Source organism: Borostomias antarcticus, assembly GCF_949987555.1.
Source record: "Borostomias antarcticus genome assembly, chromosome: 3".
Classification (NCBI taxonomy): Eukaryota; Metazoa; Chordata; class Actinopteri; order Stomiiformes; family Stomiidae; genus Borostomias; species Borostomias antarcticus.
The window spans coordinates 18,932,388-18,957,925 of NC_140236.1; the positions used below are offsets into that span (position 1 = coordinate 18,932,388).

The 25,538-nt window shown below is 48.4% G+C and overlaps 1 protein-coding gene across 2 annotated transcripts in view; it reads left to right on the forward strand.

Annotated features, from left to right (window-relative positions):
• lamb2l (laminin, beta 2-like) overlaps nucleotides 1-25,538 on the forward strand; it is a 154,871-nt gene that overhangs the window by 84,686 nt on the left and 44,647 nt on the right. For both annotated transcript variants that reach the window (XM_084461799.1, XM_084461800.1), the window contains exons 10-14: nucleotides 4,959-5,147; nucleotides 5,887-6,066; nucleotides 6,251-6,363; nucleotides 7,846-7,925; nucleotides 13,940-14,096. In XM_084461799.1, the coding sequence (XP_084317925.1) occupies nucleotides 4,959-5,147; nucleotides 5,887-6,066; nucleotides 6,251-6,363; nucleotides 7,846-7,925; nucleotides 13,940-14,096 (719 nt within the window). The remainder of the gene's footprint in view (nucleotides 1-4,958; nucleotides 5,148-5,886; nucleotides 6,067-6,250; nucleotides 6,364-7,845; nucleotides 7,926-13,939; nucleotides 14,097-25,538) is intronic.

A 25,538-nucleotide genomic window follows, 5' to 3' on the forward strand; every position in this document is an offset into this window, starting at 1 on the left:
ACAGGGCCTGGCGTGGCAGCTGAGCCAGGAGTAGCTAGGAGGTCAGAGTCCGGATCCCCTACCTGAACAGGGTTAGCTAGCCTGGGCCTAATAGGGGACGGGACAGAGACTAGCTGGGCAGACAGGGTCAGGACCTGCAACTGCTACAGTTAACCCTACAACTACAGCTACGACTATGACTATGGGGTCAGGGGCCGAGTCATCTACAGGGACTGGGATGACTACAGGGACAACGGGACTGGGGCTAGGGGGGCTCACAGGATTGGGGCTTGAGGAACAGGGCTAACAGGACCGGAGCTACTATCAGGGCTGGAGCTAACAGGACCTGAGCTACTAACAGGGCTGGAGCTAACAGGACTGGGGCTACTAACCAGACCAGAGCTAGCAGGACTGGAGCCAGCAGGACTGGAGTCACTAACAGAGCTGCCGGGGTCAGGGACAGCCACCACTAAGGGGACAGGGACTGGGTCAGGTAAGGAGTTGGAGTCTGGAACCGGAACTGCTACCGCAACAGCCACAGCTATGGCTACAGCAATGGCGACGGCTACAGGGTCAGTGTCAGCTGCCGGTCCAGGGACAGCTACAGGGCCTGGAACAAGACCTACTGGGTCAGGGCCCTGTGGGGGAGCAGCCATGGAGGACTGCTGAGGCTCACGAGGAACAGGAGTCTCTTGTAGCTCAGGGAACAGCACAGCCAAGGGGGCCTGCTGGAGCACAGCCATGGAAGACTGCCGGGGCTCATGAGGAACAGGAGTCTCTTGTAGCTCAGGGAACAGCATAGCCAATGGGGCCTGCTGGAGCACAGTCATGGAGGGCTGCTGGGATGCAACCACAGGTGGCCACTGGAGCACATGAGGAACTGTAGATGCTTGCAGCTCGATGTCCAGGAAACACTGCAGGTCATTGATGGGTGACAGCTGCGGCTGGGGCTTCGTGGATTACTGAGGCATGGAACACAGGGGGCGTCTGTGGCACGGAGACCTGGAGGTGTCCACGGTGCAGAGACTAGGAGGCGCCAGAGCGCTGAACAAAAGATGCTCCGGGGTGCTGGGTTGCCGAAGCTCGAGGACACTGGACAGCAGAGTCACTGGGCCACTGTTGAGCAGGGGAACTTCTGATACGCTGGGGAGCGCAGACGCCGGGGCACTGGGGAGCGCAGACGCTGGGGCACTGGAGAGCGCAGATGCCGGGGCGCAGGAGCAGAGGCAACGGCTGCCACGGGAACGCCACAGCCTCTTGGATGCCCTCTTAGGACACCGGGGGGCATCAGGAAGAACCTGGGGTCCGAGAGACGCCGCCATCTCCTTGCCCTCAGACCAGTCCAACACCGGATCATTGTACTCAGTGGGGTCAAAGTAGTGGTCCATCTCAGTGAGGTAATCGGGCTTGTAATCAGGCTGCAGTCTGGCAGATGCCAAGGCGATGGCGGAGGTCAACCGCTTCGTAGTCCCGGCTAAAGAGTCTGCTAAGAAGGGCCTGCTAGAGATCTCCTGGAGAGCCAACTCGTAAAACATCTTCTCATCAGTTAGGCGAAAGTCATTAACAGCCGCCTCCACAAAGCGCCAAACATTTGACGGTACCCGTCTTAAATCGTCCGCTGGGTCCATAATATGTCGGTTCATTCTGTTAGGGTTTGAGGCTGGTAGATGGAGGTAGGACCCATAAGCACACGGCAGGCAGGCAGAGCAGGTTCAAAGAATAAAGATTTAATATAAAAAATAAACAAGTAACACCGGGAGGAAACGTACTAAAATTATGACAATGAACCGACAGAGAACAAAGGAAACAGGAGGGCATATATACTCTGGGAGAACAATCAAGGAACAACGTACAGGTGTGCAACAAGACATAACGAGACACAGGTGCAGACAATCACCCAGACAAAGACATGGGGGGATTCCAACAAGACACCAACACAAGGACAGAGGAACAAGGACACAAGGGAGGAGAACAGGGAACAAGGCTGGGACAGGGAAAGGGACTGGGCAGGAAACCAGAGGGGGAAACTAGAGGGCCAGGAGAGGAGGGACTGGAGTGATATGAGACTAGTGAGGGGACAGGTGTCTAGAGGACACAAACCAACATAGAAGACAAGACAACAGACAAGACAACGAACACAAGACCAAAACATACAAGGACGCAGAACAAAACCAAGTGACAGTGACCAAAGTGTACAAAAGTCTCTGGGGGTAGTGCAGGGGCAGTCACTGGGAGAGGAGGTGCTCAGGGTCCAGGAAGGTCCAGGGGGCACAGGAGCTCAGGGTCAGGAATCCAGGCCGGGAACAGGGGGTGAGCAGGGCGAACCAGGGGTCCGGGGCAGGGGCAAGGATCTGGACCGGGAGCGAGCAGAGTGGACCAGGGGTCCGGGGCGAACCAGGGGTCCGGGGCGAATCAGGGGTCCGGGGCAGGGACGCGGGTCCAGACTGGGCAGGGGGTGAGCCGGGGCGGACCCAGCCCGAACCATAACAGATGCAGCCACATCTGAACGCCTTTCCACAAACCTTATGGGGAGGGGCAAGAAGATCTTTCCACAGTGAGTGGTATAAAGAGCATCCCTGGCTGGAATATTCTCAATCCAAGAATGCAGCATACTGCTTTGTATACAGACATTTTGCCTCTTCAAATGCCCCTAAGAGTATTTACGCATCTGAAAATGGATATTCCAATTGGGAAAAGGCCACTTTTAGGGATAGTGGGTTTAATGTACATGCTAAGTCAGAGACACATGTGAATGCAATGATTTCATGGGGTGAATACAAAAGAATGGCTGAAAACAACACATCTGTCCTGGGAATGATGGGAGCTGAAAGTCATTTCTATTAAAAACTGTAAAACTGTAATTGTTGTAAGTTTTTATTGCATGCAAGACTGGGTTAAGTTAAGTAAGTTAAGTAAGATAAGGTGATTTAACATTGTCTTATTATGTGATTCACATCGTAAAAATCACCAGAGAATGCAGAAATTGAAATCTCTAAAGTTGAAATGTGTTTGGGGAGGAGATAACCTCTGCCCCCCTGCTGGAACCTCACGCCACCCTTTTGCCACCCCAGGTAAAACTTTCTAGAACCGCCACTGGACAGCAGGACCATACATAGTACAGTACAACACAAACAATACAACAATCGTCAATAAGAACCTAAAAGTTGCTCAGAGGATCAGGATATCAGTGGATATGGTCGCATGACTGATTATCTCTTAGCCATGATTTAATGCTTATTTAAAAAAAGCGATATGTTTCAATGTCTCGGATTGATATAGGTAGACTATTCCATGTGTGTGCTGCCCTCACTGAAAAAGCTGACTGTCCAAAGGTGGACCTCCTCAAAGATATTAGACAGTCCCCTCTCTCTACAGATCTAGTGTGTCTGACTCTGTTTACTGCTGTTTTCTGCTTTATAAACGCACTGAGGGGGGGAGGGGCCAGGCCATGTATAGACCAGACAGACATCTGAGAATTTGGTGTGATTATCCCAGCTTAGTCTGCCTTGGGTTTTTAGGCAGTGGAAATGGTGGTTACTGTTTATCTTTCTGTCTAAGACCTTAGGGCCTGGTGGTACACTGACTGTATCTGTTTGAGAGTTGTGGAGGAGGCTTGAGTCCAGGTAGTTTGACAGTCAGATAAGTGTGACATGATCATGGCATCGAAATACAGTGTTGCTGCCTTAATGGTTAGGTCTCTGATGTGACGGAAATTAGAAAGATTATACTTGACACACTCACACGCACGCACGCACACACACACACAGATGCACACACGCACGCACACACACACACAGGTGCACGCACACATGCACGCATGCACACACACACACACACACACACACACACACACACACAAAGGTAAATGGTAAATGGACTGCACTTATATAGCGCTTTTCCACCTTAGCGGCACTCAAAGCGCTTTACAATGGCCTCTCATTCACCCATTCACACACACATTCACACACCAATGGCGGTAGCTGCCATGCAAGGTGCTAACCTCATTGGGAGCAATTTGGGGTTAGGTGTCTTGCTCAAGGACACTTCGACATGTGGACAGTCGGAGCTGGGATTCGAACCACTGACCCTTCGATCACTGAACGACCCGCTCTACCAACTGAGCTACAGACGCCCCTGGTCTGGCCAAGGTGACACCTGCAGAAACAGACACACCCGTTGTCACTTGTACTTTTTGTCCCCAAATATTATTATGTGATAATATCTCAAGGTCCCATGCAACACACCCTGGGAACTAAATCAGACACACCCTGTGAACTAAATCAGACACACCCTGTGAACTAAATCAAATACACCCTGTAAACTAAATCAAATACACCCTGTAAACTACTCTAAATCAAACACAACCTGTAAACTAAACCAAATACACCTAAGCCTAAAGCCCAATTTATGCTTCGTCGCTCGACACTTTTAAAACCGTCGCTCGACACTTTTGACGTCATGGGCGACACTTTTTTGTGGAAAAAGTGGCGCCGAGGGCTGATGCGCACCAACAGATTTTTCTAATGTCGCTGACTCCGTCACATACTGTCGTTCAAATGTGATTGGCTAGATAGAAGGCTGGTGCGTTGCCATGGATATGCTTGTTCCGCAGCCTTGTTTTAGTTTTGTCTGTCATTGGACGTTTGTCTGTCATGGAAGGAGTAGAGGAGGTCTCTCCGAGCTTGTGAGGAGATATCCCCATCTATACAATTCATCCCTGCCTCTTCACCGAGATGCCCAAGTACTGCGGAAAAGAATGAAAACAAACCACAATGAAAAGCGCTCTCTGAATAACCTCTCTACCTCTTTCCCTTAGAAAGCCGCTTCTTTCAGACAAACGCGCAACAAAATGAAACGCACGCGGCTGATTGTTTCCATAGAGACGCCCGAAGCATAAATGTCGAGCAACACTTTTTTTTTTGTCGAGCGACACTTTTCAAGAAGCATAAATTAGGCTTAACTGTCTTACCTTTACCCAGAATGCAACTGTAACGGCCACTCCAGCCAGTGCCACTTTGACATGGCGGTGTACCTGGCCACGGGCAACGCCAGCGGGGGAGTGTGTGACGACTGTCTGCACAACACCATGGGACGCACCTGTGAGATGTGCAGACCCTTCTACTACCAAGACCCCGGCAGGGACATCAGAGACCCCCGCGTCTGCATTGGTGAGTGTGTGTTTGTGCCTGTGTGTTTATATCTGTTTCTGTGTAAGGGGGAGGACGGGGGGGGGGGGGGGGGGAGAGGAGGGAGGGGGGAGGAGGGGTTGTGGGGAGGAGGGGGGAGGATGGGGAGGGGGGGGAGGATGGGGGTTTGTGGGGAGGAGGTGGAGGATGGGAAGGGGGGGGGGGGAGGAGGGGGAGGATGATCAGTAATGACACTTGGTTATCAAAGTCCTGTTTTCGCCTGACCCCAACCTTCACTCTCACCCTAACCATAACCTCCTGACCCCAACCGCTCTCCTTCTCTCTCCCTCTCTCTCTCTCTCGCCCTCTCTCTCTGTCTCTCCCTCTCTCTCTCTCTCTTTCTCTCTTCCTCTCTCTCTCCCTCTCCCTCTCTCTCCCTCCCTCCCTCTCTCTCTCTCTCTCTCTCTCTCCCTCCCTCTCTCTCTCTCCCTCCCTCTCTCTCTCTGTCTCTCTCTCTTCCTCTCTCTCTCTCTCCCTCCCTCTCTCTCTCTCTCTCTCTCTCTCTCCCTCCCTCTCTCTCTCTCTCTGTCTCTCTCCCTCTGTCTCTCTCTCTCCCTCCTCTCTCTCTCTCTCTTTCTCTCTCTCTCCCTCCCTCTCTCTCTCTCTCTCTCTCCCTCTCTCTCTCTCCCTCCCTCCCTCCCTCTCTCTCTCTCTCCCTCCCTCTCTCTCTCTCTCTCTCTCTCTCTCTCCCTCTCTCTCTCTGTCTCTCTCCCTCCCTCAGCATGTGACTGTGACCCGGTGGGCTCGTTGGAGGGGGGTGTGTGTGACAGCCACACCGATCCTGACCTGGGCCTGATCTCGGGTCAGTGCCGGTGCAAGGCCCATGTGAGAGGCCAGCGCTGTGACTACTGCAGGGACGGCCACTACGGCCTGAGCCACCATGACCCGCACGGATGCCAGCGTGAGTGTCCAACCAGAGAGAGAGTGTGTGTAGACTGCCCACTATTTGTACAACAGACCATATATCTTGTGTCTGTGTGTGTGTACGTGTGTGTGTGTGTGTGAGCGTGTGTGTGTGTGTGTGTGTGTGTGTGTGCGTGTGTGTGTGCGTGTTGTGTGTGCGTGCGTGCATGTGTGTGTGTCAGCGTGTAACTGTGACCCTCGTGGGATCGTCATGGTGGGCGCCCCGTGTGACCAGATCAGTGGAGACTGTTCCTGCAAGAGATATGTCACCGGACGCTACTGCAGCCAGTGTCTGGTGAGACACTACACACACACACACACATCGGTACACACACACCAGTACACAAACAAATGAGTACACATACACACCACCAGTGTCTGGTAAGACTACTGCTACACCAACACACCGGTGGAGACTGGTGAGTCCAGGAACTGGGGAGGACAGGACGGAAAGATGATGGACACACAACCAAAAAGGTTCAGCCAGCCGATCACGCTGATGGATCAAAACTCTCTCGTCATGCCTATTCATAGCCCTACAGAATCCTTGAGCACACCCAAATGTTAAAGTTAGGCTAGCTGTTCCCTCACCTTACTCGATCATGGTTATCTGTAGAGTTGATTATCCAGCAGTCTTGATTCTCACCTTCCATAATCCAAACTGTGGAATGGCTATAATAACAAATAATCCACAACATGTTCCTCCTTTGCCTCGTTTAGCTAGCCTAGCTTTCGTTGAGCACCAGCTGCAACACTTTCTTCCTGCAACAGTTTCCTCCAAATCCATTCTCTCTGTTAGCAGGACTGCTGATGTTACAAGCCAGCTAGCTGTTGCTGGCTAATGCTAGTAGCTAGCTAGCTGTTTGATAAAAGAAAGGGAAACGTAATCTCAAAAAAGGACATTTGGACAACCTCCTCTACCTCTATAGAACAGCCTCCAAATAAAATGTAATTTTAGTGATATGTAGTAGTTTGCAATTTGCAGGTTGTATGAATCTTTCTATCTTAATGATGCATGTCTGACTCTCCCCTCTATACTTCTGATGTGATGTACAGTACTGTGTGTTATTATTTCATTCCGACCAATCATGGAGCTATTGGTCTTACGGTGGATGTCCTCTCTAGCAGTGTGTTGATCATGGAAGAGACAGGCTGGTGCATGTGTGGATAGTCAGGGTGCATGTGAATGGAAGTCTCTGGAGCTGAATGGAGGATGGGAACTACTCATCCTCCCTTCACCTCAGCATGCTCCCCATTCATTTATCACCTCAGCATGCTCCCCATTCACCTCAGCATGCTCCCCATTCATTTATCACCTAAGCATGCTCCCCATTCACCTCAGCATGCTCCCCATTAATTTGTCACCTCAGCATGCTCCCCATTCACCTCAGCATGCTCCCCATTCATTTATCACCTCAGCATGCTCCCCATTCACCTCAGCATGCTCCCAATTCATTTATCACCTCACAATGCTCCCAGTTCACATCAGCATACTCCCCATTAATTTATCACCTCAGCATGCTCCCCATTCATTTATCACCTCAGTATGCTCCGCATTCACCTCAGCATGCTCCCCATTCATTTATCACCTCAGCATGCTCCCCATTCACCTCAGCATGCTCCCCATTCATAGTGTAGCAGAGGGCGCTGTTAAGACTTTACAGTAACATCGGCAATAATTGTGTGTGTGTGTGTGTGTGTGTGTGTGCGTGCGTGCATATGTGTGTGTGTGTGTGTGTGCGTGCGTGTGCGAGCGTGTGTGTGCGTGTGTGTGCAGCCGGAGTACTGGGGCCTGAGTAGTGACCTGGCAGGCTGCCGCCCGTGTGACTGTGATTTCGGAGGAGCCTACAACAACAGGTGGGTTTGACCCGCTTCTCTCAGCTGATGCTTATCTTTGGCTCAAGGGTTTGTCACGGTCGGCTCTTGGCTGCGACAAAAATGGAGGCACACACCCAAACGTAAGCTTTAAATAATGATAATTTATTTAGAACGTAAGAATAATAATAATACTAATGCATGGGATGTGGATGGTAGAGTATCAGTGGTGTAGGTGTGTATGGATGTAATGAAATGTGTGAATGCAGGGGTGTTGTATGGTGTAAACCCAGGACAGAACTGAACCAAAAAGCATACGCGGTGCTTCTCTGAAAGGAAAGGGGGAGAGTGAACGTAGGGCCGGTGAGCCTTTATAAGGCCCGGGCGTATCCGCCCACAGCTGGCCCCACTTGGCCTGATGAGGGGACGGGCAAACTGTCCAGGACAGCCTAGGCTGTCACACTCCCCCCCAACAAGACAGCGTCACCAAGGGGACACTGGACAAAGGCAAAACGCCAACCTAAAAAACAAGAATCACAAGCAAGTCAATAACAAGAAAAAACAAAAAAAACATCACCCACACCCACCCACCTGCCCCCAACCCAACCTCAGCAACGGAACCCCGAACCACGAGGCTGCCCCCACGTGGCCAGAGCAAAAAATAACTCCTAACAAAACAACCTTAACAAGGGGCCCGGGACAACGCGTCTGCCACCAAGTTGTCCAGCCCTTTGATGTGACGTATGTCCAGCTTCTGCGCCCAGAAGACTGACTGGCATCGGTCTGTAACGTGAACGGCTTGTCCACGTTCGGGGCAGCCAGCACTGGGGCAGCGCACAAAAGCGCTCTAACATTGTCGAACGCGAGTTGACAGTCAGCAGTCCAGACATATTTAGTGTCGCCCCTCAACAGGTTGGTAAGCGGAGTCACCACAGTTGAGAAATTTCTACAAAAACTGCGATAATAGCCTACCAAACCCAAAAAACTCTGCAGCTCTTTCTTAGCGTTGGGCCGCGGGTACTGCATTATGGCCTGAACCTTAGCCTCGACCAGGGCAACTTTCCCGTGCCCCACCACACGACCAAGATACCTGACTGATGCCTTAGCGAACTCGCATTTCGCAAGGTTGGCAGTAAGTTGCGCATGCGCCAGGCGATCAAACAGTGCACGCATACGCTGGAGATGACTTGGCCAGGTATCAGAATGAATGACAATGTCATCCAAATAAACGGCACAACCCTCCAAGTCGCCAACTACTCTATTCATCAGCTGCTGAAATGTTGTAGGAGCGTTTCTTAGGCCAAACGGCATGACTGTATATTCAAATAGGCCAGATGGTGTTATAAAGGCGGATATTTCTCGAGCTCTCTGGGTCAACGGGACCTGCCAGTACCCTTTAAGCAAATCGAACTTGCTGATGTACTTAGCAGAGGCTACCTGATCGATACAATCCTCCATTCTGGGGAGGGGATACGAGTCCGGTTTTGTTACTTGATTTACCTTTTCGGAAATCAGTGCAAAACCGTACCGTATGATTAGGCTTGGGTACAATCAGGCAGGGAGATGCCCAGCTGGAGGACGACGGGACAGCAATGCCATTGTCCAGCATATATCTAATCTCCCCATCCAACTGCTTACGCATCTCAGAATGAACCCTATAGAAACGCTGCCTAATTGGAGAGGCCTCACCCACAGCGATGTCATGCTCCACTAAAGTTGTCCGCGTGGGGGTATCTCCGAAAAGAGATCGATAACCGGAAATAAGATCCATTAACTGTGCGCACTCAACCTCGGTCAAATGCCCCAGAGAACCAGCGAGATCTCGGAGCGACTCCAGTCCAGTCGTCCAGTCAAAACCCCAGGATCAGGAAAGGCCAAACCCACCCCCTTGAGCTATGCCACCGCAGGAGGGGGAGAGAACACCGGAGCCGCGACACAAACAGGATGGGAGCGAGCTGCCCCCTGCTCCGCTGATCCCGCACGGTCATAATACGGCTTCTATAAATTAATATGACACAGTTGATTAGGCCGCCTACACAGCGGAGTGGAAATTAAATAATTCTGCTCAGAAATCTGCTTCAGGATGGTATGTGGACCAGAAAACCTAGCATGAAAAGGCGAACCCACAACCGGTAACAGCGCGAGAACCTGGTCCCCCAGGCTGAACCGACGTTGTATCGCTCGGCGATCATAAAGTAACTTCATTTTCTTCTGGGCACCGGCGAGCTTCTCCCGGGCCAGCACGCCAGCCGCATAGAGTCTATGTGTAAACCCATTAACGTAGTCCAGCAAATTCTGAGGCGGGCTGGACTGTCCCCACCCGTCCTGGATGACTGCTAAAGGACCACGTACTGTGTGCCCAAAAACGAGGTCGTTAGGGCTGAACCCGGTACTTTCCTGAATGACCTCCCGGGCAGACAGCAATAACCACGGCAACCCATCCTCCCAATCTCCCCCCAACTGAACACAATACGCTCGCAACAGCGATTTCAGAGTGACATGAAACTGCTCAAGCGCACCTTGGCTCTCTGGGTGATAAGCCGACGCTCTATTGTGTTTCACCTTGAGCGACGACAAAACCTGGGCGAACAGGTGGGAGGAAAAGTTAGATCCCTGATCGGATTGTATGATCTTTGGAATGCCAAAGATCGAGATAAATTGAGTCAGGGCGCGCACCACCAACCTGGTAGTGATAGTGCGTAATGGGTATGCCGCGGGGTAGCGTGTTGCTTGGCACATCACCGTCAGCATATACACTGACCCAGAGCGCGACCGAGGGAGGGGGCCTACACAGTCAATGATCAGGTGTTCGAACGGCTGACTGATCGCTGGAATGGGATTCAACGGCACCGGGGCAATGCCCTGGTTCGGTTTTCCAGACAGCTGACATGTATGGCAGGTCTTAGCGTAGGCTGCCACATCCCTCTTCAACCGAGGCCAATAGAAATAACGGAGGATGCGGTTGTACGTTTTACGCACGCCCATATGCCCACCTTCATCATGCGACACCTGTAGAACCAAAGCACGGAATTTGGTAGGTACAACAATCTGTAAGATGGGGTCCCTGACAAAATCAACCCCGTGGGAAACCCACTTCCTCGCCAAAACACCCTCTTTGTCAGTGAAATATGCCCGCGCCGTGTCCCTCGCTTCATCAGCGGACCGAGCTTCTTGATAAAGCTCCGCAACAGTCGGATCTGTCTGCGGCTCTTTCACCAAGTCACTGTGAGAAACAGCCAGGGGATAATCGGACAGAGGTATTACACAGTCTGAATTATCACCCTCCGACTTTTCATGCTTGGCACAGCTCATGGCGTGCGTCACGGCGCACGCCGTGAACACCTCGGGAAATTCCCGTTCACAAATATCAGGCACACTCTTGAGTAGCGGGATTGGAGTGACAATAGCAGGCGGCGTCACACCAGCCCCAGCCACACCATTACCCAGGATCATGGTAACCCCTTCGAAAGGCAGCGCTGGGCGCACTCCCACTGTCATTTCGCCTATAAATAAATCCGACGAGAGATTTCTGTGCAATGGGACATGCCAAACGTTCAGGCCCATATCACGGACAGGGATGCAATCCCCCGTGGCCGAAGCCACAGAGAAAGGCAAAACAGAAGACTCAATAAAAGAGTCCCAGGCTTTTCACTGGCACCTGCCCCTCGCCACCCACCAGTGACACAAACCCATCTGTAAGAAATGGCAAATACCCCTACAGCTCTAGCGGAGGCGGTTCTTTAGGGTGCAGGTCAGAAGTTGGGATACCAGAGCTGGTGCTCTTACCCACAGGCGCAAGAAGACCAACGCCTTTTGGCTTGTAAACACTGTTAGCCCCTGAAAACTGCTTGGTTCTACCCTTAAGGGCATAGCGATCGGACTTCCAGTGCCCTTTCTTATCACAGTAGTGACAAAGCTTCTCTGTCTCGCGAACACTGCCGTCACTCCCCAAGCGAAACACAGGGGGTGTGTCCACCGGAGGGACATTTTTTCTGAACCCCGTTCACCCCCACCAGCACGTGGCTCATCAAACCGGACCCTGTGGGTTTCAGTATTTTCATCCGCCAGAGCGGCAGCTTCAGAAGCCGCTAATATACAGTATGTAGCGATTTGGGGCAACACGGAGGTTTTAAACTGCTCTAGCTCCATCAGATTGCGCAGGCCATCAAAAGTCTCCACCTCCGAGCCCTGGCACCAGCGATCAAAACGTGTCAAAGACTTGCGTGCAAACTCAAGATGGGACTGAGTTTTAGACTTTCGCCAGTGTCGGAATTGCTGGCGATATGCCTCAGGCACTAACTCGAAGGCTTTCAGTACTGCTGCTTTCACTTTGGCGTATACACTGCTGTCTTCACGGGTCAAGGAAGCATACGCCTCCTGGGCCTTCCCCGTAAAAACGCATTGCAACATCAGGGTGCGCTCCGCATCAGGCCACTCCCGGGTGTCTGCAACCCGCTCGAAAAGATCAAAAAAGGAATCGGGATCCTTCTCATTAAACTTAGGCAAGAGTCTAAAATTACGAATAACATCAAAATAACCGGGGGAGACCCCGCCCGGAGACAGTAACTCAGCGGGAAGTCTCCCTGTGCCTATTAATTCCAGCTTTTGTTTCTCAAAATCCAATTTCATCTTTTCCTTCTCCAACTCAAGGTCATATTGCATGCGGAGCTGCATCTGCAATAATTCCTTCCGCTGGTCGAAGGAAAGACTGGAGTCGGACACAAGAGGCTGAACCAGACCCTGGCCCTTTAACTCACCGCCGGCAGCACCACCGATAACCGGCGGCAAAACCCCCTGGTCCACCAGACCAGAAATCAGAAAGTCCCTAACCTTCTGTTTGTTTCCCTCACCAACGGGGATCATATAATGCTCAGCTATCTGCACCAGCTGAGTCCTGGTATAGCCGTCCAACAACTCGTGCGACGGCGCCTCGTAGAACTGTTCTAGACATTGTTTGCTTCACAAATCAACGGTGAGAAGCGCTAATAGACATGACCACAACCAGCGCCAATGGACGGATAAAGACTACTGGGCATGCCCTCTGACTACCTCTCCAACCTCTACCTAACTGTCTCAACCCTAGTCTTCATGCGGATTCGTGGGAGGCTCTTCAAACACAAGCTCGATAACCCCGGTTAGGCCCCCAGCAAGCTGATTACCCACCTAAAGGTTATGAAAGTGTCCCCGCCCGTTCCACCGCAACACTAGCGGAGAGCTCAGCAACTCCCAAAGGAAGACACCGTAAGCCTAACAGGGCAGCCCCCAGCCTATAACATAACCCTGGCACTAGATGTCGGTTATGCACTACACGCCACCCCCCACCAACAAAAAAGCAAACAATGTACGCCCCCCCCCCCCCCCCAAGCACCAAAACCAGGCGCGCCTCCAAACGCAAAACAAACGCCAATCAAGGCAGTCAACCAAGTCAATCACAGCAGCGAAAACGAACAACAGGTGCGCCCCAAACCAAACACGCACCTGCCACACAAAACAACCAAAGACAATCAAAGGCCAAAACCAAAACCAGGCCAAAACTGGACGAGCCCCCAATTTGTCACGGTCGGCTCTTGGCCGCGACAAAAATGGAGGCACACACCCAAACGTAAGCTTTAAATAATGATATTTTATTTAGAACGTAAGAATAATAATAATAATACTAATGCATGGGATGTGGATGGTAGAGTATCAGTGGTGTAGGTGTGTATGGATGTAATGAAATGTGTGAATGCAGGGGTGTTGTATGGTGTTAACCCAGGACAGAACTGAACCAAAAAGCCTACGTGGTGCTTCTCTGAAAGGAGAGGGGGAGAGTGAACGTAGGGCCGGTGAGCCTTTATAAGGCCCGGGCGTATCCGCTCACAGCTGGCCCCACTTGGCCTGATGAGGGGAGGGGCAAACTGTCCAGGACAGCCTAGGCTGTCACAGGTTATTGGATAGAAAAACCATGCTGTGCAAGTCTGTTCTGAGTCAAAGAGGATTTTTCTGATGTGTCTCAACCTGTGTGTGTGTGTGTGTGTGTGTGTGTGTGTGTGTGTGTCTGCCTGCCTGCCTGCCAGATGCATGGCTGAGAATGGCCAGTGTGACTGTCGGAGGCACCTGATTGGACGACAGTGCTCAGAGGTGCAGCCTGGGTATTTCTGCGCTCCACTGGACTACTACAAGTACGAGGCGGAGTACGCTAGTGGACGCTCCACTGATGATCCCAGCCTACCGGTGAGCACTGACACGAAAGACACCTATGGCACGACAACATTTCACAAAACATATTACATTTTGCAAAATGATTTAAAAATGACAACATGATTGGACAGAACCCAAGTCAGTTCAATGTCATTTTCTGATTCTACTCTCGGGCATCTGGGGCAAATCGCTTTGCATTAAAACAGTCTAAGGCGGGTCTAGTGCAAGTGGGATCTGCTGGTGTTGTGCAGAAATGTGTCTCCCTGCTAGAATTCATCCGCCCAGCATATATACGGTATATTGGGCTAGGAGTGTCCTGTCGACTCACGGTTTGGGTCTGCGTGCTTTCAGGGGTCTAATGGACATTTTAATGCCATGATATGTTGAAAGCATATCAAGAATGACATCATGTAAATGCCCTTTGTTAAAATATTCCTTTATGATTTTCCATTTGACTATTGCCAATAACCTTTGAAGATAGAGCCAGTGGTTTTGCGTGACCATATTCAAGACTTCTGTGTAGCAAACATTGTGTGGAACAGCTCTGGTGTGGTACTGTAAGCAGCCCTGTCAACCCCAAATATCTCCTTTGAATCTCAGAGAATTCTTCTGGGGGCCGATGTTTGGATTCCCATGTGGAAGGTCGGGAGTTTGATTCCATAAACAAATCTCCAGGACCAGGGTTAGACGTGTCCTTGTCTCTGTCCAGGACCAGGGTTAGTCGTGTCCTTGTCTCTGTCCAGGACCAGGGTTAGACGTGTCCTTGTCTCTGGCCGAGAATACAGACATGTGACATGAGAAAAGGCGGCAATTTCTTGGAGACAAAAGGACAAAGGATGGTTATTCTGGAGTAGACATTTCTAGGTGTGTGGACCTCCTGGAGGCCACCCTGTCTATTTGAACGGTTGAGGGAGGTAGTGAATTACAAAAGGAGAGAGAGAGAACAAAGGTTTAAGGTGTTTGGAATAGAAAGGTATTGAGGCCAGATGTAAATTCTATAACAATCCCCCATTTGTGCCTGACCAGGCACATAAAAATCAAATATAAAAATCCAAACACAAAGTGTAAACATTCAGCTATGCTATACATGTGGAAAGGAAGTAATCTCTCCACTAGGTGGAGCAAAAATAAAAAAAGAATTTTATTGTGAAATATTTAACAAAAAAATCGATTATTTTCTTTCCACGTGCAAAATCACGCACCAAAACTCCCTTGTTTCAGAAATATGACAGGAAACAAGGTAAAAAAGATGACATGATTACTAGTCTAAAAGTGGACAACCATTCACCAAAAACCTTGATTTAAAGTTTGACAGAAACAAGGTAAAAAGATGATTGGTTACCAGTGTAAAAAGGGCAAAAAAAGCCTTGGTCAATTTAGAGGAAAAACCCCAAAGAAATAACTCTTCAAACTCTTTTATCAACTTATGTTTCAACCATTGTAACTCTTGTAAACAAATATGATATTTTTTCAAGATAATTTCAAAGTTCATTCACTCCTGTTGTGAACAATCGAATGTAATTTCTTCTGGATCGTAGCTCAATGTTTGCGTCTCTGAATGTCCAATGTAGGTTCCAGTGTGTGGGGTTAGAGGTGCAGTCATTGCTGTTGAGCTTGTCCACGTTGTCATAACAACAACCACGAGAAGGAGGTGACCGGCAAGGTCAGTCTCCGATTGCTCATCAGAGGAGAGGACAGTGTGGCGGCGGCCTGCAAGGTCACTCTCCGATTGCTCATCAGAGGAGAGGACAGTGTGGCGGCCCACTGCTTTGCCCTTGAGATCTCTGGTTCGGCTGTATGGACCGTCCTCTCAGCTACTTTTGACAGCTATTCCACACAGGCCTGAATGCCATGGTCCTGATTGTTCCATCTTTGACGGGTAGGTTCACCCCGCTACTTCTACTTCTCTTCCATGTTTTCTGGCCTCTTCTCAGGCTGCTCATTTGCTCCTTGGTTTGGGACGCAACGGCTCTCATGGACCCACGAAGTTCTCTCAGCTACTCTGGCAGCTGTCTGCGTGGTGAGTTGAATCTGGTACGGCCCCAGGTCGCGGATCAGGACCCAATGGCCTGGTTGAAGATGATAAGAAGAAGCCCTCTCTGGCGTCCGGAATGGTCGCCTTCCCTTAGTGGGGACTTCATACGGGGCAGGTCGGCAATGTCTGAGAGACATGGGAGGAGAGACCTGTGAATCCACAGATGAGAGAGACAGCAGAGACAAAACAGAAGAGCAAGAGGAGAGTCCTCTGGTCTGGTCTGGTCTCCCTGTTCCCCTCTTTGGTCAGGAACGGTTATCAGCAGTCTGTTGAAGATACTCAGAAACATCGTTAAGTGCAAGCCACATTCTATCATCTCCTCTTCCTGACAGGAGATGATCCTGCTTTGGGGGAAAATGGTGTTAGTCAGTCAGGAAAACTTAAACAGGGTGTCTGTTCAAGTGTCATTAGAGCCAGTCGGGCTCGTCAGTCTATGTAGTTTGTCAGTGGGGACCTAGCTTTTGTCCATTTACCGAATCGGACAGTAGCAGGGATCTAGGCTCTGCAGTAGCCTACAGTGACATCAGGGGTAGTGTAAGAATTACTTTAACACGCCCAGTCCCCAGTCGTGATCAAGGCAATTGGATTTTGCTCTTAGAATTTCTCTCGCGATTTTATGAAATAAAAATAAAATAAAAACATTCTTGTCTCAACAAAATAACACTAAAATGAACTCGCTTCATTTACAATTAACAAAATATCAATTATCTAACAGAGTATTTGGCACGCTTCGGAAAAAATGGTCTCTTCACTATGTCATACTTATCTGTCGTTCACGGTGAGTCGGTGACATGGCGTTGGCCCTGCATCCCACGAACCACAGGTGTCACCCATCTGTAGGGAAACAGGCCGGTAACCTCCATCTCCACCTCCGGTCCCGTGCCCATCTCCTGGTTCGGCATTCACCCATCACTCCCGGAACGACAGTTGTCTGTAAAAACACTCAGAAAAACACTCAGCCCGATGAATGTGCCTCAAACTATAAACATGAGATATTTAACATAAACATTAAAAATATATAATTGGGTTAGGAGATGCTGTATTCAGATTAAGACACTGGCAAACATTATCTATCCCCCCACTATCATGTACAAACCTTACGTCCTCAGCTACATCTGTCTTGTCCTGTTTATTTACCTTAAAAAAAATGGGTCTATATTGGCTATTTAAAATCTACCTTGTGGGTTGTTCAAGGGAACCCCAGCAGGTGGCGCCGAACCCCAGGTTGCAGGATTCTCTTTCTCATTTTGCCTGCGGTAACTGTGACAGTTTCTAATCCAGTGACCAGTTTTACCACAATGAAAACGCGTCAGTTTTGTCTCCGTTTTCGTTTCCCTCACTCTTTTTCATCCTGTAGTCCGTTCTGTTTCTACCCCTACGATTCTTCTTCATGTGACGGCCCTGTGGTCGTTGTTGGTTGGGAGCAGACGGAAAACAGAGTTGGGAGGCGGGGCGGCAGCTACAACAGCGGGTGAAACAGTCATAGTCTGGGAAGGATGTGTGAGCTCTGAGTGCCGAGTCGGCGTGATAGAGTTCAAAACGGAATGACTAGGAGGGGGAAGGGACTCTGAATATTCATCTCTCTGATTAACTTCCTCAGCTACGCTTCTTTCTGACTTGAAAAAACACTCATGTGCGACTATTTCCCACTTCCTGAATGCATTCCAATCTATTGCATTTCCAGGCTCCCTTCCTAATCTAGTCATCTCAAACGCCTGTAACTGAGCTCTAACAGTCGCCAACTCGAGAATCGAGAGTGTACCGGACAGGGGGAAATCAGAATGTCTCGCCGATAGCATAAACTGCATACAAGCATCATCCCAAAACCTTTGCGCAACAATCTTAGCTGGGCCAGACAGCGAACTAGTATTGGTATTCATAATTAACACAATACCCTACAGCCTATAATTCAAAACTAACGATGAAAAGAAAAGTATAGTTAAAACAGGCGGGAAATAAACAAAGGAATACAATTTCGAAAGAAACAGACACATTAAACCACTACATAACTCACCCAGCAACTGGTTCTTTGTTGTCCCTCCGGCTCGGGCGGGATCACCGGGAGAGCGGAGTAGTTGTTGTTGTTTCCTTTGTCTCCCAGACAACCAGCTACCGGAAACCTAGCAGTTACGATTTATGGCAGTCGAAACAGTGTCGAAAATGTAAACAATACTTACCTGGATAATAGGCGCGCTTAACAAACAATACAAGGCAAGAGCCGAAGCTCAAACAGTAAACAACAAAACGAACAACCCCGTGTAGGGACACGGAACACAAAGGACGAACAAAGGCCCACGTTAAAACAAGCAAAAAAACATACAGCCTGCCCAGCTGAACCACTAGCCTCTTGGTTGGAAGCTAAAACTCGTTTAGGCTGTACCAACCACTGGGATAAAGGGGAAAACGTTTCTCCAAGAAACGCAGATCGGACACTACCAAATCACTCCCAGTAGCTACCTTCGTTGAGAAAACATACAACGGCTTGCGGTTTTAATTTCACCCGCGACCGGCCAAAGGGGAAGCCCGTTCTGTGCCAACTTTGACTCAACACCAACTCAACCGTTCTAAACTGCAACCGATAAACAACCTAAACTGTACATCAACTGCAGGGGAACAAATGAGTCACAAGACCAAAATCACACTTCTACTGAAAGTAGACCCAAAACCCCTAGTAACGAAACAAGGACGAAGTCAAAGAACAATACAATATCATATATCGCTATTGTTGAGTTACAACTACTTAGATCGATACCACCTACTCCCCCCCCCCGGGGAGTTTGTTTCCAACAATACGCCAGCCCAACCACACAATTCGAAACGAAAACAAGGAAAATACAACTCAGAACCATGAGAGGGTTCGTTCCAACGTACCTGTGAGTTCAAGAAGCCAGTGGAAGAACTGAGGAAATAATCTCAGCGTGCGCTCTGGCGCAAGAGAGAAAATTGACTTTCCGAGCCCACTATGGACCGACACGTCTGTCGACCAGTTCATCCACTGGAATCCCGAAGCAACACAACAGGCAGTCCTCCCATTTCGTCATCCGCGTCGCCAACTGTAATGGATTTTAACTGATCTAGTCAAAAAGGATTTACCAAGATTCGCTCAAAAGGTTAAGTCTGGTTTATTGGGAAAACATACGAGCGCAAGGACTTCCTGGACAACGCAACATGAGTGGTTTATCCAAAGAAGTGAAGCCTCCTGATCTTGTGCTGACTTATATTCAAGCAAAACACAGGTACGGCGCTTCCAGGATGTGATTGGCTAATCCATTGTACGTCATGTGAAATGGCAGGCGTGGCCGAGAATACAGACATGTGACATGAGAAAAGGCGGCAATTTCTTGGAGACAAAAGGACAAAGGATGGTTATTCTGGAGTAGACATTTCTAGGTGTGTGGACCTCCTGGAGGCCACCCTGTCTATGTGAACGGTTGAGGGAGGTGGTGAATTACAAAAGGAGAGAGAGAGAACAAAGGTTTAAGGTGTTTGGAATAGAAAGGTCTTGAGGCCAGATGTAAATTCTATAACATTACCTAATTTGAGTAAGCTAGCAAATGTGTAAAGTACGGACCCAATACACTAGCGAATCTGTAATTATTTGGGTGCAATTCCTATTGGATAAATAAAAATTACAGAATTACTAGTTTTTTCCCTTGGTAATTCCGGCTTTACTAGTTTGGCCTCAACACCCAAACTAATTCCAGAATTTCCCTTAGTAATTCCGGATTTAATAGTTACTATAAAACTAGTGATGACGGATTTACTAGGATTTAAGTTAATAAAAAAAAACTAGTGATGACGGATTTACTAGGATTTAAGTTACTATAAACACTAGTGATGACGGATTTACTAGGATTTAAGTGACTATAATAACTAGTGATGACGGATTTAAGTTACTATTAAAACTAGTGATGATGGATTTACTAGGATTTAATAGTTACTATAAAAACTAGTGATGACGGATTTACTAGTTTTGGCCTCAACACTTGGCTGCATAGACCCAGGACTAGGTGGCGGGACTACATCTCCTAGTACCACACTAAAAACAAGTGATGACGGATTTACTAGGATTTAAGTTACTATAAACACTAGTGGTGATGGATTTACTAGGATTTAAGTTACTATAATAACTAGTGATGACGGATTTACTAGGATTTAAGTTACTATAAAAACTAGTGATGACAGATTTACTAGGATTTAATAGTTACTATAAAAACTAGTGATGACAGATTTACTAGTTTGGCCTCAACACTTAGTCAAATTTTGGCATCAACACTAGGGTTGGGCATCGTTTGGATTTTAACGATTCTGATTCCGATTCCGATTCCGATTCTTCTTTTCGATTCCGGTTCTTAACGATTCTCGATTCCGATTCTTTGATGGGTGGGGTCAAAACAGGCTGCACGCTTATTTCACAGAAGAAACTTTTATTTGTAATAATCTTTTAAAAACAAGTCCTTCAAAATTCATTTCATACAGTTGAACCTGTGAATTCACATAGTTTAATTTGGTGTGTGTGACAGTCAATCTGTGTGTGAAAGAGTGAATAGGGATGCGTCAGCTGTGTGTGTGTGTGTGTGTGCGACCCTTCTCTCTACCCACAACTCCCCTCTCCAATCCTGCCAATCCCTTGAGACAACCTGCATCTCCCAGAATGGGAGAATCTTTTCAAAACATCCACACCCCCTCCCTCTCCTCTCCCTTCATCCCTCTCCATCCTCTCCTCTACCTTCATCCTTCCTCCCTGTCCTCCTCTCCTCTCCCTGCATCCCTCCATCCTCTCCTTTCCTCTCCCTCCATCCCTCCTCCCTCCCCTCTCCTCCTCCCCCTCCATCCCACCATCCTCTACTCTCATCCATCCCTCTCCTCTCCCTGCATCCCTCCTCCCTCCCTCACCTCTCCCTCCAGGCAAACACAAAAACAAACATAACGTTACTGTTACTCTAGGTCAGGGTGGTGAGTAGCTAGCTAGCTAGAGTAAGAGCTAGCCTAGCTATCTTAGCTAGCTAGTTTAGCTCTATTCTTATGTTTGCTTACCTAAATGTCGGTGCCTCGACATCTGAGAAGGGGTGCAGCCGTTTTACCACGTAAGCTGTCACTTTGCTGTGGCACTCTTCAACTTTCTCCACTGGCACACTGGCATCTTTCCCTTTGCCGCCAAGGTGAATGGCGTGTCAAGTCGTGGATTAGCACTAGCACAGTAATGCCAGGCTGGCTACTAGCATGCGGACGTTCATCTACGAAATAATACATTACAGTATTTGCATTTGGCCAGTTCGGTCTAGTATAATTTGTTTGCTGTCTCGCTGTTGACAATAAGACAAACGTTAGTGCTATTTAATTTTCACGTACCCGATTGCGACGACGAGGTGCGAGGTTGGCTCGTTAGGGTTGACTGAGGACGAGGCGGGAGAGACGGAGGGAGACCGGCGCAACGCATCAAAGATGGTACATTTGTTGATTTTTATGCCATGCAAAAGCGCAGGTTTTTCATCAGATTAGTTGTGCATCCTCACTTGCACGAAATAAACTTCTCACAGGTGTTGCACTGGGCCGACTCATCATTCCTCTGAGAACGGCTCTACATTCAAATCGCAAAGACGGAAACTACTTCTTCGTTGGTTTTTCTGGCGGACTGCAAACCAAAGGCAAACGCGCAAGCCACCAACACGGAAACTGAAATTAGCGCAAGTGAAATTTGTTTAGGAACCGATAAGCAGAATCGAAATTAAAATATATAAACGATTCCTTTGGAATCGGAATTTTAGAACCGGTTCCAATTTGGTCCCGGTTCTCGATGCCCAACCCTAATCAACACTTGGCTGCGTAGACCCAGGACTAGGTGGCGGGACTACATCTCCTAGTACCACACTAAAAACTAGTGATGATGGATTTACTAGCGTGAGGGTTAGCTATAAAAACTAGTGATGATGGATGTACTATTTTAACACTAAGGTGTTAAAAGTACGTCTCCCGTGGAAACGATGGGGTTAATTGTACCGATTCCATCATATCCTTACTCGTCTTTGCCCCCCGAATGCACCGGTACCATCGGAATTGTCCTACGATAAAGTGGAGCCCCAGCCCTAACCCCAGCAACAGGCTCTTAGAGGTGTATGCTTGTAGACCCTCTTGTTGCCTCAGATAAACCATTTTGGTCCGGTTAGTCCCAGAAGTCCCATCTTCGGATATATTGTCCAGTAGGCCGCCCGGCACGCGTAGGTACCTTCGGTATCGCCGTGCGACAAAGTTGAGACAAGATATAAAATATTAAATATAAAACATATTTTGTGCTAGTAATAAGCATACTTGTAGACCCTCTTGTTGGTCCCACAGGTCCCATCTTTGGATATGTTGTTGAGCCGAGATCCCAAAGCACATGGCTTTTTGGCGGGAACGCTTTCTCGCAAAAACGATGGGGCCTAGAGGTCCGATTCCAACACATCTACGTGAATTAGTATGCCCCGCACCCGTCGGTTGCTTCGGAATCGTCGTGCGTCAAATTTGAGCTGAGTTATAAAAGATTAAAAATATAAACATTTGTGCTAGTAATTACATATTTACTAAGGTGTTAAAAGAGCCTCTCCCGTCAAAACAATGGGGTTCATTGTAGCGATTCCACCATATCCTTACTCGTCTTTGCTCCCCGAACACGCCCATACCATCGGAATTGTCCAACGACAAAGTGGAGCTCCAACCTTAACCCCAGCAACAGGGTCTTGCAGGCGTATGCTTGTAGACCCTCTTGTTGCCTCAGATAGGCCATAGGAGGGGAGCGGGCTTTGCTCCTTCACAGCTCCTCAAGGAAAGCACGCATCAGGCCGCCGTTAGAGTATGTTTATCGGCCCATTTTGTCCTGCTAGTCTTCCGAGTTATAGCCTTGTATGTCCTCCCTGTGCCTAGACATGAAGGTGAATGTGTGAGGGATTGGAGTGATGCTTTTGTCATTCGGCGGTTGCCCCTTTTTCAGCATATTTGGGGCCCATTCTCGAGGTCTTGTCGTGGACCGACGTGCACCAAACTCAGGTTACACGCTCTCCTACGGGTCTACTTTGAGGAACTAGTGGCCGTGTGTGTCTAGCTACAGCGGAAGCGGTGCGGCATCCATGAATGTTCTCGGAGATCTCACTTTGACCTCTGTCAACTCCAGTTACTCCAGGTTCCCGTTTGTGACCATGTTCTCGGCCGGTTCTCGAGGTCTTGCTGTGGACAGATGTGCACGAAAATCAGGTTCCACATTCTCCTCAGGGTCTACTTTGAGGAACAAGTGGCCGTGCGTGTCTAGCTACAGAGGAAGTTATTTATACATATTAGTTTTGTTCAAAATGATAAAAAAAAAGGTTCATTGTTCTATTTAATAAAATGTTTGCACTTTATATTTTAGTTTTAAATTCCAATAATGTTAAGTTTGTTGTACATATTTTTATTTCTATATATTTGTATTTATACATATTCTTATTTCTGGTTAGGGTCATTGTTAGACAATAAATAAATACAGTTTTAGAGTTAGGGTTACATATTCACTCTATGGGGGGGGGGGTAGGTTCATTGTTCTATTTAATAAAATGTTTGCACTTTTGAAACTGTCTCCCTCTTGTGTTTTAAAAGGAATTAGATGAACTACACCAACATTTGAAAAATAGCTTGTAATTCCATAATTTCCCTTAGTATTTCTGGATTTAATAGTTACTATAAAAACTACTGATGACGGATTTACTAGCTTGGTCTCAACACTTAGACAAATTTTGGCATCCACACTTGGTCAACATTTGGTCACATTCACATAAAGCCCTAAGCTTCCAGAATATCAATCAATCAATTTCCCTTAAAGAATTTCCTTTAGTATTTCCGGATTTAATAGTTACTATAGAAACTAGTGATGACAGATTTACTAGTTAGGGTTAGAAAAATAGCTTGTAATTCCGGATTTAATAGTTTTTACCTTCCAGAATTTCCCTTGGTAATTCGGGATTCAATAGTTACTAAAAAAAACTAGGGATGACAGATTTACTAGGTTTAATAGTTACTATAAAAACTAGTGATGACGGATTTACTAGCGTTAGGGTTAGAAAAATAGCTTGTAATTCCGGATTTATTAGTTTTTACCTTCCAGAATTCCCTTCGTAATTCCGGATTTAATAGTTACTATATAAACTAGGGAGGACGGATTTACTCGGATTTAATAGTTACTATAAAAACTAGTGTTAGAGGGTTAGACGTGTCCTTTTCTCTGTCCAGGACCAGGGTTAGACGTGTCCTTGTCTCTGTCCAGGACCATGGTTAGACGTGTCCTTGTCTCTGTTCTTCCTGTTAGATGTGTAACTCTAACCCAGGTGCTCTCTGACCCTGGAGGTGTGGAGATGTGGAGGGATGGAGGGCTGGAGGTTTGGGGGTGTGGAGGGATGGAGGTGTGGAGGTCTGGATGGGTGGCTGGAGGTTTGGGGGTGTGGAGGGATGGAGGTCTGGAGGGGTGGAGGGCTGGAGGTTTGGGGGTGTGGAGGGATGGAGGTCTGGAGGTTTGGAGGTGTGGAGGACTGGAGGATTGGGGGTGTGGAGGGATGGAGGTGTGGAGGTTTGGGGGTGTGGAGGGATGGAGGTGTGGAGATTTGGGGGTGTGGAGGGATGGAGGTCTGGAGGGATGGAGGGGTGGAGGGCTGGAGGATTGGGGGTGTGGAGGGATGGAGGTGTGGAGGTTTGGGGGTGTGGAGGGATGGAGGTGTGGAGGTTTGGGGGTGTGGAGGGATGGAGGTGTGGAGGTGTGGGTCGCTGTAGTAGCAGGCAGGACTGGACAGAGACTAAACATTCCTCTGTTGTGTCTCAGAGGAAGTTATGAACGGAAAAAGATGTCAGTCAGGGTCGTTGCCTGAGGATTGGATATTGTACTGTGTGTGTGTGTGTGTGTGTGTGTGTATGTGTGTGTGTGTGTGTGCGTGTGCGTGTGCGTGTGTGTGTGTGTGAGAGAGAGAGAGAGAGAGAGACAGAGAGAGAAGAGCAGCAGTAACTCTGATAGGCTGGCATCTCTGCTTCTCTTCTGTCTGTCTGTCTGTCTGTCTCTCTCTCTCACACACACACACGCTCTCTCTCTGTCTCTGTCTCTCTCTGTCTCTCTCTGTCTCTCTCTCTCTGTCTCTCTCTGTCTCTCTCTCTCTGTCTCTCAAATTCAAATGAGCTTTATTGGCACGATAGGTGAAAAGAACCCACATTGCCAAAGCAGTACATAAAATCAACATTTAAAAAATCAACATTCAGATTATGTATAAATAAATAAATAAAAAGTGAGTGTGGGGGTGTGTTATCTCCGACAGTGAAGGGTCTGGGTTGCTGCGAGTTCAGCTCCCATACCCAGACCCAGCCCCGCGGAGTGAGTATCAGTGATTATGTGATAGTAATTATGTGTTTGTGTATAAAAACATAACATAACATACACAACAAAACATGAA